The sequence below is a fragment of the Crocuta crocuta genome, unplaced genomic scaffold, assembly GCF_008692635.1.
Source record: "Crocuta crocuta isolate KB4526 unplaced genomic scaffold, BGI_CrCroc_1.0 scaffold528, whole genome shotgun sequence".
In the NCBI taxonomy this organism is placed as follows: Eukaryota; Metazoa; Chordata; class Mammalia; order Carnivora; family Hyaenidae; genus Crocuta; species Crocuta crocuta.
In genome coordinates, this window is record NW_027530010.1 from 246,618 (window position 1) to 262,637 (window position 16,020).

The window sequence follows — 16,020 nt, forward strand, 5'->3', positions numbered from 1 at the left end:
CCCGACAAGCCCTGCCAGCAACCACGGGCCACGCCCCTCGGTGGGCGGAGCAGAAAACTCCTCGGACACCGCCTTGGCTAAGGGCCCGCCTTCTCCCCAGGGCTCCGCCCCCATCCGCACGCAGGCGTAGCGCTAACCTTCTCGCCCCCTGGCTGTGCGCGGATCCGGCGTCCGACGTAATTGCGTCGACGCCATTTTAGCCGGTCCCACTCGGCTCTGGGCGTGGCGGCCATTTTGTTTCGGGCACCGAGCGGGAGGCGGCGGCGGCTGTGGCGGCACAGACGCAAGGCAGGAAAGGGCAGGCCGGGCGAGCAGGCGGGCCGGCCGACCAGACAGCCGCCTGGCTACAACGAGATAACCTAGCAACCGACCGCTTACACCTCTAACCATCCGCCCACCAGGTCAACTCAGGTTCGGCCGGGCCCCGGCCCGCGCGCCGCAGCCGTGGTGGCAGCCCCGGGAGGCGCACTGGCGTCCGTTTCCTTCGGTGCGTTTCCGCGGCGGGGCGGCCCGGGAGGCCGGGGGGCGGGGCCTGGCTGGGCCGGGAGGGGGCGTTGGAGCGTCGAGGCGTCCGCGGGCGGATGCCGGTTCGGGACACCTTCCGTGCTGCCTCCGCCGGGCGCTAGCGAAGGCTCCTTCCGGAGTGGGGAGTCGAAAGCCCGTTTCCAAACGGGTTTGCCTGCGCCGTGTCCCTGCGTCCTGGTTCTCGGCGGCGGCTGCCCGCGAGAAGCGCCTAGCCGGGGCCGCGGACCTGGCCGCGGGAGATCGGGCTTTGCGTGGGAGGGTTCGCAGCGCCCCGCGGCCGAGGTTGAGAAGGACCGCCCCGGATTCACGTAGCCCCTCGGCTCGGCTAGCCCGGTGTGCGTCTGCCATCTTGAAGGTTTGGGAAGATAGTTTCTGTCCGGTGGCCTCGAAATTTCGCAGTTCGCGGTAACCGTGGTGTCGACTTAAGCACCCAAAATGCGTTTCGGTGGATTCTTCCATGGCCGTTGATACAGGCCTTACCTTTTCATTTGCTGTTGGGAAACCCTTGATGCTTGTAAATACGAGGTGGTCCCTTTTCTGACTTGCTCATTCTGCCCATTGTCCTTTGTAGATTCTCGGGATTTGAAGATGGCTGCACAGTCAGCGCCGAAAGTTGTGCTAAAAAGCACCACCAAGATGTCTCTAAATGAGCGGTGAGGCAGCCAACAGCAACTTCAGCGCGTTCATAAGAAAACATTACTTAAATTGGCCCTGGGGTCCAATGCACAAAAACCAATTTTAAACTAAATACCAACAGAAGGCTACAGACCTCTGTGTTTAGTTGCATCTTATGTGGTACACAAAACAAATTGGGCGGTTGTTTCAAAACCCCTTATCAGTAGATTTTTATGTTAAGCTGTCTCAAATATTTATCTGGTGGGATGTATTTTAAAAAGACTCCTCACACCCTCCCTCTTTTCATATTTTTTACATCGATACAGGGGTGGTTGCAGCTCGGTAGCATGGTACCTTGGCTGCACTAGGCTTGCTGCCCCGTCCGAGGCCGGCCGTGTTGCGTCTGGTCTGTAAGAGGCAGGTAGCAAGCTGTGGAATGTCCGAAGGCCCTCGAATGTCATTCTTGGGCCTTGTAAGAGGCACGTGCTTTGCTCCATTTCTCTTTCTTTCGATACTGCTTTTAATTTGTTTTTGTGTTAGATTCTTTTACAGTTAAGTGTTCTTTTTTGTTCTATTAAACTTACTTTGACAGGAATAATAGAAGTGTCTTCACAAGCTGTTCAGTGACTAAATTAATCTTGATTTTCTCAGAAATACTCACTTGGAATCAGGAAAAGTAATCATTTGAGCCTAAGACAAGTTAAGGTACATCTCTGAGAGCTCTTTATTTACTGCCTTTGACAAATGAGTTTATTTTTTAAAAAAAATTTTTAATGTTTGTTTATTTTTGAAAGGGAGAGACACAAGAGTGCAAGTGGGGGAGGACCAGAGAGAAAGGGAGACACAATCTGAAGGCTCTGAGCTGTCAGCACAGAGCCCAGTGCAGCGCTCGAACCCACAAACCGTGAGCTCATGACCTGAGCCGAAGCTGATTTTATTAAGTTGATGTGAGACCACTAAAAGATTTAATTGATGTTTATTTTTGCCTTTTCCAGAGCATATGTGCTTCTTATATCTTAGGTTATGTTACACTGATTTCTCCATATTTACATGTTATTAGGTGAAAAAATACGAAAACATGATACACTGCTGTGACTTACATGGATGTGCTATTTCTGTGGTCTGTGAGGTCCTCAAGTCCTTCCTTATATTTGCCCTGACAGTGCATCTTCAGGCTCCCCCAAGATTTTGGCTTTCTTTGTTTGTCTCTGAAACCACATTTTCTGTCTTTTGTTGTCATCATATCTGCTTATTGCGTGTTTTTCATATCTTCGACCTCTCTAAAAGCCGTTACCTGAGCCCTTGTTATCACTTTTGATTGAATGTGCTGCACTTAGCTGCATTTCTAAGTTTCTGATTCTTGCAAGTTTGTGGAAGCAGAGGAGTCTTTAACCCACATCAGCCTTGATCTAAGTGTACCACTTTACTTAAAGTTCGTGGGATCTGGAGCTCCTGGTCTAGCAAGCCATGAAAATGCCAGTAAATGTTTTGTAATAAAGCTTTTATTTAAACATCCATTTTGTTCGACCTTGAAGCTTTACTAATATGCTGAAGAACAAACAGCCGATGCCAGTGAATATTCGGGCTTCGATGCAGCAACAACAGCAGCTAGCCAGTGCCAGAAACAGAAGACTGGCCCAGCAGATGGAGAATAGACCCTCTGTCCAGGCAGCATTAAAACTTAAGCAGGTGAGAGGATGGGTCTTAATGCTCCAGAAGCAGCTGGTGATCTCTGTCAGACAGTCCACTGAGGCTGTCAGGATGTGATGGATGATTACAAGGTGGCTCAGGGCAAAAGCAGAAACTTCTCTGGAGGAAAGAGAAATTCAGAGAATTCCCATTGTAGCAGGTACCAATAAGTAACTTCTTGTTGTCTTTCTCTTTTAGGTAGTTTGCCATCAGTATGGCCTGTTTCTGTGTTATCAATGAGTTTTAATTTCTTTTTTTCTGATCCTTTGGCCTTAAAGTAGATTTGCTGGATTTTACCACAAAGAAATTTTGGGGTTTCTAGTCTCCAGAACTGTGAGAGAATAAATGTCTTTTGTTTGAAGCCAAGAAATGAAAGAAATTTTGGTTTGTTTTACATGATCTCAGAAAATCCTTTATTCCCTGTTAAATGAGTTACAAATTACGAAGATAACTTTATTCTATTTCTCCTAGCACAGGAAATCTGAACAGCCTTAGTCAAAGATTTTCAGTGCTAAAATATAGAATAGGATGGCCTTCATCTCCACAGCACCTAAAGTTTTGTCAGTAAATAGTGAGAGCACGGAGTAATTAAAGAATTAGTGGGTTCTCTTTCAAATTTCCGGTAAGAGATAATTCTGTTCAGATCTGAAATAAAACCTGCTCTTTATTATTCATAGACTTTATATGCGAGTCCGGACAGTGGCTGTGGAAGGATATGTCCAAGCTGTGGCTGGGCGTCTGGAGGGCGATGCCATGCAACTGTAAGGACTTTAACTGGTAGCACTGCATGGCTGTGCATAAATTCAGCAGTTAAATATAACACCCTCCCACCCCCACCCTGAACTGTTGGGCTCACTGACCAAAAATAAACAAGGCCTTCTGCTTCAGCTACCTTAAGCCTTGGATTTCCTATATTTTGTCCCTGACTTAGGAAAGCCATAAAAAGGCCCCACCATTTTCCAAGAGTAGGTATTATAAATTGCTGACGATAAGCCTCTGACAGATCATTCCAAAAGACCTTTCAAGAAGTTTTTGTTTTTTGGTGTTTTGTTTTGTTTGGGGTTTGTGTGTGTGTGTGTGTTTTGTTGTTGTTTTTTTGTTTTTTTTAAAGAGTGTGTGCATGGACAGGGGAGAAAGGCAGCAGAGGGAAAGAGCTCTTAAGCAGGCTCTGCGCAGAGTCTGCGAGATCATGACCTGAGCCAAAATCAAGTCAGTCGCTCAACTGACTGAGCCACCTGGTTGCCCCAAGAAGAAGCTTTAAATGTAGGCTGTGCACAAAGCGGCTTCTGGAGCAGAGCTGTCTAATAGAACTTTACACAGTGAGGGAAATATTCTTTATCTCCTCTCCAGTATGGTAGTCTCTAGCCGTGTGTGACTATTGAGCACTCAGAATGTGGCTAGTGTGACTGGGGAGCTTTTAAATTTTTATTTACTTGCAACTGAAATAGCCACATGTGGCTAGTGGCCACCTTAGCATACAGCACAGCTCTAGAGTGAAAACTAGGTGGTGTGGTTGACATCCTTAAGCTTTCCATTTGTCGTAGACACCAGTGTTGCTGGCAGCTAAGGACTAAGAAGGGAGGACTTCTAAGCACTGTGCATTCCCCACTAAAGCACAGATTTTGGGGGGAGTATATTCAGTATCACTGAATATAAGGGATTTGGAGAATGAAGTCCTGACATCCTAATTGTGTGCTGGCAGGGTGACACGACAGGCTCTTAATGTCAGTTATGCCTAAGTGCGTACTGTTCAGAAACTGTCCCTTTGATTAGTTTATTACATTGTGCTAGAAAACTCCTAACACCTAGCATTTGGTTGCAAAACCAAAGAATCATTGGTAGTCATTTATGGGTGAAGCAAGAGGACAGAGTTTATTTTCATTCCTACTGGCTAATGGTTTTATGGGGAAACAGATTTGCTGGGGCTTTGGATGTGTTCAGGGTTACACAGTTACCTTTTCCTTTGAAGGATATTTAACTTCCTGAGATGTGGTCTTTAGTTTCTCTTTGAGGGATAGATTTGAAAATCTCTAGGTCCTCAAACGTGGCCCTGAGTTTTGTGATTATAACGTCCCTGTCTTAATTCCAATGAAAGGTTGGCTAGCTCTCTGGGGATACAGTTGAGTTACATGTTTATTTGGAATTGAAGGTTATTCTATTGGCCTGATGGAGCTGTTTGCAAGGGTAGACATGGAATTAATGGCTGTTTAAGAAATGTAAGGAAAGGTTTGACTTTTTTGTGTTTATTTACATCTTAAGGTAAAAAGTGGATCGTCTGGAGATAGATAACTCAGAGGAAAAATGGAACACACTGGCCTCTTTGACTGAAAGATCAAATCTTGTTTTTAAGTGACAAGAATTCAGATGAACTTGTAATTTAAATTTTTCCCAGAGTGTGCTGAACTTCATTTGGTGTTTGAGTAAGCCTTTGAAGACAGTGGTAGTCCTTGGGCAAGTATGAATCCAGTCATGTCGTTGTCAACCTGTGGTTCAAAAACAGAATCCAGGATTTGAAATACAAGAGTTCTTTCTTAAAACTTAAAGTTTCGTGTAGTGGTGTATGGCTTCTGTAGCCAAACTAGTGAGGTAATTTGTGTTGATGCCAATTTCATGGGACCACACTCAAACTTTTGTAAAGGCTCTGGATCAGAATTCTGCTGCTTTTCTATCACGTTCTGAGGCAAAGGCTCGTTTCTGCATTAGGTTCTTTATGTGACGCCTACGGCAAGTTTATCTCCCTGCACACAGCCATCTCACTGCTTCTTTTTCTCTGCACTTCGAGTTGCCGAATCCCATCGGAATGCTTTTTTGATCTCAATCCCCCAACACCTTTTCTTCCAGAAGAGCTTAAAGCAGCGCCTGGGTAAGAGTAACATCCAGGCACGGTTAGGCCGACCCATAGGGACCCTGGCCAGGGGAGCAATCGGAGGACGAGGCCTGCCCATAATCCAGAGAGGCTTGCCCAGAGGAGGACTTCGAGGGGGACGTGCCACCAGAACCCTGCTGAGGGGCGGGATGTCGCTCCGAGGTCAGTGCTGTGTACTTGAACGTTGTCGGGCCCTACCCCTTCCCTTTTCTCTTGGGCTGCTTATGGACACATTTGTTTAACATCTTTAAGCCTGAATTTGTATTAATATAATTAATAACTTTTGAAATCACGTATTTTTAATAGTGCTGCATGTCTTTTATCGATACCATTCCTTTTCTGATAATGTGCAATGGTGAGAGGCTATGACCTGCGTAACAACAGGTAATTCATGTCATCTCCATTCCATTTTGAAACACCCTGCTGCTGCTTGAATCAAAAGCACATTCAAGTTCTAGAAATGAGTTAAATCTAAGAAATTTTTGGTCTGTTGGCCTGTATCTTAACTAACCATCTCTGTTCCCAGTACTAGTGAAACACACTGTTCTATTTGGAAAAAGAGAGGATAAGTCACCCCATAGCACTTAGCTACATGTTATGTTTTGGGCACGTTACACTGTTCCCTATGTTGTTCTTGTCCCTTGTGAGAATGTATTGAGAGCAGGAGCCATATCATTGATTTTTAAATCTACCTGAATGCTAGACCCTTGTCTGATTATTCAGTAGATATTTATTGTATGTACTTACTAATTAACTTGACTCCCAGCTTCTTCCAAAAATGGGTTTGTGGTCAGACTTTGAATTGATTGAATAAAGAGCAGCTTGATCTGTTCACACTTGGTGTGCAGCTTGCCCCTCCCCCCAACCTAAAAATTAACTGAATTAACGCTCATTTAACCCTCACCGCCTTCCTTTGGTTAGAGTCTACTTTGTCTCTCTTGGATTTACCTGCATATACATTGTATGCCTCCTCTCCAAGGTCAAAACCTGCTCCGAGGTGGACGAGCCGTAGCTCCCCGAATGGGCTTAAGAAGAGGTGGTGTTCGAGGTCGTGGAGGTCCTGGGAGAGGGGGCCTAGGGCGTGGAGCTATGGGTCGTGGCGGAATCGGTGGTAGAGGTTAGTCAGCTACCAACTTCAGAGAATAGCTTCCCCTTACTTCTCTCCCTTCAAAACTCAGAGGCACCTTTCTGCACAGCTTCAAGTCATAGGCAGGCTTATTTGTTTGTCTTGTTTTGTTTTTTTGAAACTGGCTTATTTTCTAAATTCACATGCTGGTAGTGCCAAAGTCTGTCATGGGTTGTCTAAGAACCAGTCAGGTACATGTCCGAGCCAGATCATATGCAGTCTTTTTCCAGGTTCTTGCAAATTTAAATTGTATTGTTAAAAAAAATGACAAGGTGGTCAGTTTGAGGTTTTACCCTTCTCTGTCCTTGCCCCACCACCACACACCCCATCCCATAGCTCAAAACCCCACTTTGAGACTAAGAATAAAGAAGAGGGAGATGTACAAAAATGAAAGAGTTAAAAAGGATGGTGAGATTGGAGCTGAGTATTGATGTTGAAGCCAAGTAAATTCAAGGTAAAGTTTGTGTCTATGGGAAATCGAGATGCCTTTTTTTGATCAAGGTAGAAACCAAGAAGGTACCATGTCAGTTAACTGACTCTTGTTGATAATCTTACCTTTGAGACTTAGTGATACTTGAATTGTGACCTCATGACCCAGATTGGAAAAGCATTTAATGGTGTTGCTGTTGTTAATCCAAACCCCGTGGGAGTTTTCTGATTTAGAGTTTAGTGGAAAACTCTCAACAACACCTTTCTAGGGTGAGAACAAATCTATTCCTGTAGACCCTGTGTATATCTGCTGCGGTCCCTTTATAGTGTGTGGTGGGTCTTCCATTATTTATGACCTTGAAGTTGCCAAAGGATAATAACTAACAGGAAAGGAAATTTGATAGCCAAGGGCTTACCGTCTTCTCTCCTGTTAATGTTTGGCTCACTGAGTGAAGTATAAGTTAGTTTGGGTTTCAGGATGAAATAGCATGTTTCTAAATTATCTTGACCTGGTTTCTGAGAGAGACATCAAGTGTGGGGGAGTCTAAAGTAGCTTTTCAGAAAGCTGCATATGTTTTGTTAAGTGGATTGAAACCACCTCTCAGATAACCATAATTGTTAGAGGCAGCTAGAATCTGAGATAGAAGTGATTGGGACTATTCTGAATATTTTTCCTCATCTTCTCACATTGTTCCTAGGTCAGAATAACTCCTCAGTCTCCTGATACGGGGTCAGCTCATTAGTCTTAACAAGTTTGAGGAGAGATGAGCTAATTTTCCAGAAAGCTCTCCCATAAGGCTTACCTTAAAAATTGTCTAGCCTTACACCCCCATTTCTCTGTGCCCTTGTTACTTCTTCCCTGTTTTACTAAATGGGATTATCTATAATGTATTTTAATTAATTTCTAGTAGGTCTCAAACTTTAGAGAATTTCTTTGTTTGAGGAGAGATTAAGATTTTTTTGTCAGTTATTTTACCTTTGTCGATAGAATAAAAAGTCTTTAAATAGCCTTTAGAGATGAGCATGTAAACAGGGATTCATTATGTGTGCTTTCCATGTGTTGCTTTCTACCCAATGTGTTTCCTGTTTTTCCAGATTTCTCCTCTTTGCCCTGCCCTTTCAGCCTTGCTCAGCTAGGCCCCGCTGCTCTAAGGGGCATTTGCCATACCACCCATTAAACCTACTTGTAACTTGTTTTCTTTTTTTCCCCTTGGGCCAGGTCGGGGTATGATAGGTCGGGGAAGAGGGGGCTTTGGAGGCCGAGGCCGAGGCCGTGGACGAGGGAGAGGTGCCCTCACTCGCCCTGTGCTGACCAAGGAGCAGCTGGACAACCAGTTGGATGCATACATGTCGAAAACAAAAGGACACCTGGATGCCGAGTTGGATGCCTATATGGCACAGACAGATCCAGAAACCAATGATTGAAACCTGCCCGCCCTCCTGGGAGAGACTCTTGTTCAAAAGTCACCACATCTGTAAATAGCCTTGAGATAACAGATGGAGAAGATAGCTGATTGATGCTGGAAGGACCTACCACAATAGGCCGTGGACTTACTTGCCACCAGTTTGTGCATTTCAGTGTGTTCCTTTTACTTTTTTTGATACTGTGTTGTATGAAACCCTTTTTTCCTCTGACTTGGATTTTGTTTGGTTCTGTTTGGGTTGTTCCTCCATCCCCATCACTCTGACTTCTCTTTGAACATAAATGTGGTGGCCTTGTGGCTAGAACACTCTCTTCCCTCCTCTGCCTCCCTTCACCTGTCCTGTGCTCTGACGTTCTAACATTTCATCTCTGTGTTCCCATAAAAAAGCCCTAGAAAGAGCCCATCAGTGTTCCTAATACCCAGGTTTCTGAAAAACAATTCTGTTCTACATCTTTAAATAGCCTCTTAAAAGTGTTTAGAAAATCTGGAGCTCAAAAATGCATTCTACCACATTTATATTTTATTGTAGTTAATTAGGAGCACCGACATAGCCACAGGGCCACGTAGGTTACACATGGTAGCACCTCTGATTTTGATTAAAGTTACTTCTGTGGGCATTGACAGCATTTAACAAGCATGCTGGGTTGGGTGTGTGCCCTTTCTGCCCTGGAATTAGGTGTATAAGCTTTCCTCTCAGGTTTGTGTCATGTCCAAAGAGATACTTCTGGGTTGGCTTACACCTGCAATGGAGAGGAATAGCCATTTGATTTGATAGGTGCTTCAGAAAAGGGGATCAAGTGCTGGCAGATCCCTTCTGGGAGGCCTCAGAAGGTACCCACGCTGAAAGGCTGTTATCCTTAAGTTTATCCCAAACTGGTCTTGGGCTTCTCCGTTCAGTGGCTTTGTTTGACCCTCTCTTTAATTTCCCTTGAAGGTTTAATTAAGTTCAACTATATTTTGTCAACTGTTGCAGTTTTCAGTGGATCTTGTATTTCTGGTTCATCATAACAAGAAATTGTTCTCAAATCTAGCCAGGATTACTACTTCTTTGTTGGGCTCTTTGAAATGCTGTGGCCACTATAACAATAGTCTCACCACCACCGCCGCCCCCCCTGTGGACTTGAGTCCTTTTCTTCACAGTTGTCTTAAAATCAAGATGGGGGGCAGATACTGATAGCACTTTGGGGCAGAAAGTAAAGATTTTGCCCTCTGAGGAAGCCTTACAGAAAAAATGATTAACCAGACAACATAATATACTAGCCTGTCTGGCCCAGAAGAAGGTCCAGCATAATGATCTTTGGCAAGACTCTGTCCTCTTGGGAAAGAAGAACCTAGCCACCTCCTACCAGACCTGCTGCCATTGAGGTGCCTGGCTCCCAAAATGGGGGAGGTTATGTGTGTGGCAAGCGGGGGAGGAAATTTTGGTCAAGACAGCCTGGACTTGAGTCCTGTCTCTGTGACTGGGGCTTCTTAGCCTCTGGGTTGTGAAGGAAGGGGTTTCATTAGTCCTACGGAAGTGTTAGCATGAGAAAGCCATGCGGTGTAAGAACAGAAGCACGCTTACAAAATGCCACCTGGCGCGGCTCCTGAGTGTACTATGGTCCCTTCGTGTCAAAGGATGAACTGTGAGGCTGGAGGCCTTTAGCTCGGACGGGTGTTCCTAACCTGCCACTGGAACGGCTAGAAAGCACTTCACGTGTGCGAGGCCAGTTGTAGCCCCTCAGGTGGAGCCCGGCCTCTGGTCGGCTCGGGGCTTCTGTGAGGGAGGTGCCGGTTGGTAGTGGGCAGGGTACCCTTTGCAGACACATCCACCGGTTACAACGGACGCCTCCCACGCCTCTAGGACACGTTGGGGAAGGAGGCCAGGGAACTCTCGGGTGAGTGGGTTCCTTCCTCTCCACACGACGTTAGGTGGCCTCTCTCTCAGGGATTATTCCCCAGCCTTTTTTGTTGACCTGCCGCTTAACCCTCAGGATGTTAATCTGGTGTTTGGGACGTCCCCCCCCACCCTCCCAGGGCCCTTTCAGCCCTACGACCCTGCTGACCGCCCCCCTGACAGGTGGCTGTCAGGACCTGCCCCACGTCCTCTACGCTCAAGCCTTGCACTGGCCCAGCTTGCGGTGCGGTGAGCGAAGACCAGCATCTGCGCGAGCCTTCCCTGTGCAAGTGCCCCGGCCCCGCCTGAGGCGTCCTGGTACCGGGCACCGCCCCGAGGGTCCTCCCACCTCCTGAAGGAGCTCGTGCCCAGCAGTGGGCAGAAGGAACTCTGCTGCTCACGTGGTTCCCAGCGTCCCCTCAGCCCTGTGCCCGCTTGTGCGGCCCTCAGTCCCAGGTGAGAGGTGAGCGTCCAGGGTAGAGGGACAGAGAGGTTCGGCCCCGCTCCTCACCCAGCCACCCATCTACCAAGGACTCCCCCAGCGGACACCAGAGAAGTGTGGTTTGTTAGAAGGGGGAAGAATATTCCAAGTACAGGGAACAATACAAAGGTCCAGAAGCCTAAGAGTGTGTTGCGCTCGTGTGTGTACGGTGGGCCTCCGACGTGGGTTGGGACACACAGCTGAGACCAGGCAGCCCATAGTCTTGTCAATAAAGAGCTTGGGCAGCTGCGTGGATTGGGGGGTGACTTGCACGGTGCTGGCGGGAGGTGTAGATGGGTTCGAGGGAGCGAGGGTGGGGGCTGGGAGGCGGTCAGAGCTACTGGGCTTGTGCAGCACCTGGAGTGGCGTGAATCTGGGGCGAAGCCCGCGACCTCGACACTTTCCTCGCTGTCTGACATCTGGGCGTCGGCAGGAGAGGGCAGTCTGTTGGCCTGAGCGAGGACCTGAGGGGACGCAGGGCACCTGCGGCTCCCTGTCCCCACGCCCCACCCCCAGCAGCGGCAGCACTGCCGCCCGCTCCCCATGGCCCCGTGCCCTAGAAGGAGCCAGGCTTCCAGGCAAGAGGGTCTGGCTGAGGACAGGGCTCCAGCCTCCAGGAGCCCAAACTGCAGCACCTGCCCTGTCCCGCCCGCCCCCGGCCCTCACGGGCTTCCTGGGGCCTCATCAGGTAGCTCCAGCCAGTACACAGCCCCGAGCAGCAGAGCTGTGCCCAGACCAGCAAGTGAAGTGGGGCCCAGAGAGGCCGGGGCCTGGGCCGAGGGCCTGGCCTGTGCATCCCTGTTCCTCCCCCCGTGGGCTGTCCCATCCATCCCCCGTGAGGCCCCAGAAAGGCTCCAGCTTTTTTCCCCCCACCTGCTGCTTCTGGAAGACTGCCGTCCCCACATGCCCCATGAGAGGGTTCCCTGGCCAGACCAGGCTCCGGCTAGACTCCGGGACTGCTGCTGGTTACAAAGGGCTCATAAGCTGAAGGTGGGGGCCCTGGCCTCCGAGGCACTGAGGCGCGTGAGAAGGCCACAGGGGCAGGTCTTTATCTTTCTAGTTTTCCCCCGTCTCCTCGCTCTGCTGGCTGACCCAAAGAAACTCCCCCAGAGGGAGGCCAGAGGGTGTCTTCTGCAGATTACCCCACCCTCCTTTGTAGGAGGGAGAGGGCCCTCGTGACAGATTGCCCTTTGGGGGCTGGCCAGAAAATTCCGGACTGACCAGTTAAGACTACATTTCTAGGGGAAGTTGAAACTGCAATTAGGTGACGTAGGAAGCCCAGGTTTGGTGACTTGGCCTGACAAAAGTAACCCCATCTTGGGCCTGGGTTTTCTTTTCAACAGACCCTTGCCTGGTCTCCCTTACAGATTTTGATGTATGGTAATAAAGGCAAAAGGAAATGGAAGATAAAATTAAATTTCCTAGGGGTGTCTGGGTGGCTCAGTCGGTTGGCTCAGGTCATGATCTCACAGTTCATTGGTTCGAGCCCCACACTGGGCTCTGCGCTGACTGCTCAGAGCCTAGGGCCGCTTTGGAGTCTGTGTCTCCCTCTCTCTATACCCCTCCATTGCTCGTGCCTTGGCTCTCTCTCAAAAACAAATAAACATTAAAAAAAAATTTTTTTTCCAATTAAATTTCCTAATAACCTGCAGCCCATTGACCACTACTTGAGGCAGGCAGGGTAAAACGTTTCCCCAGGACTCCCTACTGTCTGAATGCTAATGCTCTGCCAGAAGGAAAACAACCTTAGCTTGACAATAACCAGGCCTTCAGCATCCTGTGAATCTTCTTTAGCACGTGAAAATCTCACTGGAAACTTCCCCTGGACTTTACCTCCCCCAGCTCCAGAGTGTATAACTAGTGTGTCTCTTCATGGCCCTACGGCAGCTCTTCCTGCCCGCAGGTCCTGTCCCCGGGCTTTAATACAATCAGCTTTTTGCACCAAAGACATCTTCAAGAATTCTTTCTTGACTGTTGGCTCCAGACCCCACGAACCCCACTATCACCCCCAAAACCTCATCAGACGTGTCCAAGAAACGGGAGAAAGATGGATTCTAAAGTCCCTTTCAGGGGCGCCTGGCTGGCTCAGTCAGTAGAGCCTGTGACTCTTGATCTCGGGGTGGTGAGTTCAAACCCCACACTGGGGGTAGAAATCACTTTGAAAATGAATAAATGAGGGGCGCCTGGGTGGCTCAGTTGGTGAAGCGTCCAACTTCAACTCAGATCATGAGCTCATTGTCCGTGGGTTTGAGTCCCCTGTCAGGCTCTGTGCTGACAGCTTAGAGCCTGGAGCCTGCTTCGGATTCTGGGTCTCCCTCTCTCTCTCTCTGCCCCTCTCCCACTCATGTTCTGTCTCTCAAAAATGAATAAATGTTAAAAAAAATTTTTTTCTTAAGAAAATGAAGGAATGAATACAACAAAGTCCCTTTCAGCATCTGTCTCGGAGCAGGGCTATTATGTAACCTGATACGATACAGTGCGGACTGAGCTGCAGGAGTGAGACTCCAGGCAAGATCAGCAGGAGGCTGTGGCGGAGCCCTCAGGAGACAGGCGCGCTAACTGGAGGCGATAAGAGTGGGGAGGAAAGCATAAAAACAAAACACTGAGTGACTTTTCTCCGAGAACCAGCCTTTGAAGTAGGATTACCAGATAAAATAACTGCACTCAAAAATTGTTTGTTTTTTATCTGAAATTCAAATTTACTTAGTGTCCCAGGCAGGGCTTTTTCATCCTTCTGTTTTCCAAATTTCACAACCCTACTTCAAAAATGTAGCTGAAGGGGGGGCGCCTGGGTGGCTTAGTCGGTTGAGCGTCTGACTTTCGCTTAGGTCATGATCTCGCGGGTCGTGGGTTCGAGCCCCGCGTCGGGCTCTGTGCTGACTGCCAGCTCAGAGCCTGGAGCCTGTTTCAGAGTCTGTGTCTCCCTCTCTCTCTGACCCTCCCCTGCTCACGCTGTCTCTCTCTCTCTCTCTCCTAGAAATAAATAAAAATATAAAAAACAACAACAACAAAAAATGTAGCTGAAGGGACTGCGGCCTAACTTGGGGGCTTCTTGCATAGAAACTGAGCCACCAACCTCCCTGCCCAGCCCTGGCCAGCCCCTGTTCTCTCTCTCTCTCCCTCTCCAGGGCAGGCCTCAAGGGCTCAGCCCTCTTTCCTCACCTCCTCCTCCCTCCGGGCTTTCCTCCTCGCAAGGCCTGCGAGCGAGGCCGGCGGCGAGTACCCTAGTTCCTCCCGTGAGTCAGTGCCTCTCGTGAGACGTTCAGCTCTAATCACTAGAGGGGAAGATACAGGGAAACAAAGACAATAAACAAACAACAAAAAGTGTTCAAGGGATCACACTTGGGGCCTCGGGTTTCCAGCTGCGGACCACCACTCTCCCGCAGCGACTTAAACACCTTCTCTCTTGTTCCTGAGGATGAAGCTCAAGGCTGAACATTCTGGTGCCCTTCATGTCTGGGGACTCCTTTGCTGTCCAAGAGCACTTCGGCACTCACCTCACCTGCAGCCCACAGGACCGCGAGCTTAAGAGACTGGGCCTCAAGTTGAGAATTCAACAAGACATTTAAACTTTCTGGAAAGCCATGAAAAACACAACAAAACTAAGAAAACTTTTTGAGGGAAGAAAAAAAATACAGGTGCCCGGGTGGCTCAGTCGGTGTCAAGTGTCCGACTTCAGCTCAGGTCATGCTCTCATAATTTGTGAGCTTGAGCCCCACGTCGGGCTCTGTGCTGACACCCCAGAGCCTGGAGCCTGCTCAGGCTCTGTGTCTCCCTCTCTCTCCGCTCCTCCCCCGCTCGCACTCTGCCTCTCTGCCAAAAATAAACATTAAAATTCTTTTTCTTCATATGAAAACACGTGTAGATTTTAAATTTTGCTTTACTGTGGCAAAATACACATAAAATTTACGACTTTCACCATGGTTTTTTGAGAGAGCGAGTGGGGAAGGGGGAGAGAGAGAGAGAGAGAGAGAGAAAGGCAAGAATCCCAAGTAGGCTCTGCACTGTCCACGCAGAGCCCGAGTTGGAGTTCGGTCCCACGAACCATGAAATCGTGACCTAAGCTGAAGTCAAGACACACAGAGGCACCCAGAAGCCCTCACTTTCACCATTTTTAAGTGTACACGTCAGTGGCATTAAATAAGTTCACACTAATGTGTCATCATCATTACTCTTCTTTAGAACTTTGTTATTATCCCGTACCGAGGCTGTACCCATGAATCGGTAACTCCTCATTCACCTTTCCTTCTGGCTCCTGCAACACTGTGTTGATAGAGAAGAAACCACACTTTATGTCCATGAATTGGACTGCTCTGGGGACTTTCTGTAATAACCTGAGAGTATGCGGCCTCATTTCTGGCTTAATTTTCCCAGCGTCATGTCTCTGAGGCTCATCTACCCTCTGATAGATGCGCCACAACTTCATTGCCTTTCCCAGGCAGCAGGGTGGTTCAGTTGGTTAAGCATGGGACTCTTGATTTCGACTATGGTCATAACCTCACTGTTGAGTTCAAGCCCAGGTCAAGCTCTTTGCTGACACTGTGGGGCCTGCTTGGGATTCATTCTCAAAATAAATAAATAACTTTTAAAGGGGGGGGGGGTGGCTTTATTCTCTTTAAGATTTGATAATGTTCTATGAAGTTTTGGGGTTTTTTTAATGTTTATTTAAGAGAGTGAGCAGGGAAGGGGCAGAGAGAGAGGATCCCAAGCAGGCTCCATGCTGTCAGCACAAAGCCCGATAGAGCCAGGCAGGCGCCCCATTCCTACAGTTTTATACATACTGCAGTGCCCTTAAAAAAAAAACAACAAAAAAAACCTCTCAAATTTAAAAATATGAACCTATACTAGGAATACAATCTGGTTTTCTCACCAAGTTAACAGGAAAGGGCTATGCACAACTGAGAAGATGAGCATTTACTTTCCACCTTTGCGCCCCCAAAATGGCTCCTCCCAGCCCCCCGAAGTCTGGAGACCCACCCCGCAACAGCA

General features: G+C 48.1%; 1 protein-coding gene across 5 annotated transcripts; it reads left to right on the top strand.

The window, feature by feature from the left end:
• Window positions 1-201: 201 nt before the first annotated feature.
• Window positions 202-9,704, top strand: CHTOP (chromatin target of PRMT1). Of its 5 annotated transcripts, none has more exons than XM_077764095.1 (6): window positions 204-487; window positions 1,097-1,178; window positions 2,676-2,829; window positions 5,671-5,857; window positions 6,675-6,812; window positions 8,470-9,704. In XM_077764095.1, exons 2-6 carry the CDS (start codon window positions 1,114-1,116, stop codon window positions 8,673-8,675), a joined length of 750 nt encoding a protein of 249 aa, XP_077620221.1. In that variant the 5' UTR covers window positions 204-487; window positions 1,097-1,113; the 3' UTR covers window positions 8,676-9,704. The 5 variants fall into 5 exon arrangements, with proteins under 5 accessions (XP_077620224.1, XP_077620225.1, XP_077620221.1 ...); XM_077764097.1 differs by having other exon boundaries at window positions 205-487; window positions 5,674-5,857; XM_077764096.1 differs by lacking the exon at window positions 204-487 and adding an exon at window positions 597-880.
• The last annotated feature ends 6,316 nt before the right edge of the window (window positions 9,705-16,020 follow it).

Bases quoted from the DNA above. Each gene is read 5' to 3' on its own strand.
- CHTOP (XM_077764095.1), top strand. From the start codon at position 1,114: ATGGCTGCACAGTCAGCGCCGAAAGTTGTGCTAAAAAGCACCACCAAG. The intron at 1,179-2,675 runs GTGAGGCAGCCA...TCGACCTTGAAG, and splicing joins AAGATGTCTCTAAATGAGCG to CTTTACTAATATGCTGAAGA. The intron at 2,830-5,670 runs GTGAGAGGATGG...CTTTTCTTCCAG, and splicing joins CAGCATTAAAACTTAAGCAG to AAGAGCTTAAAGCAGCGCCT.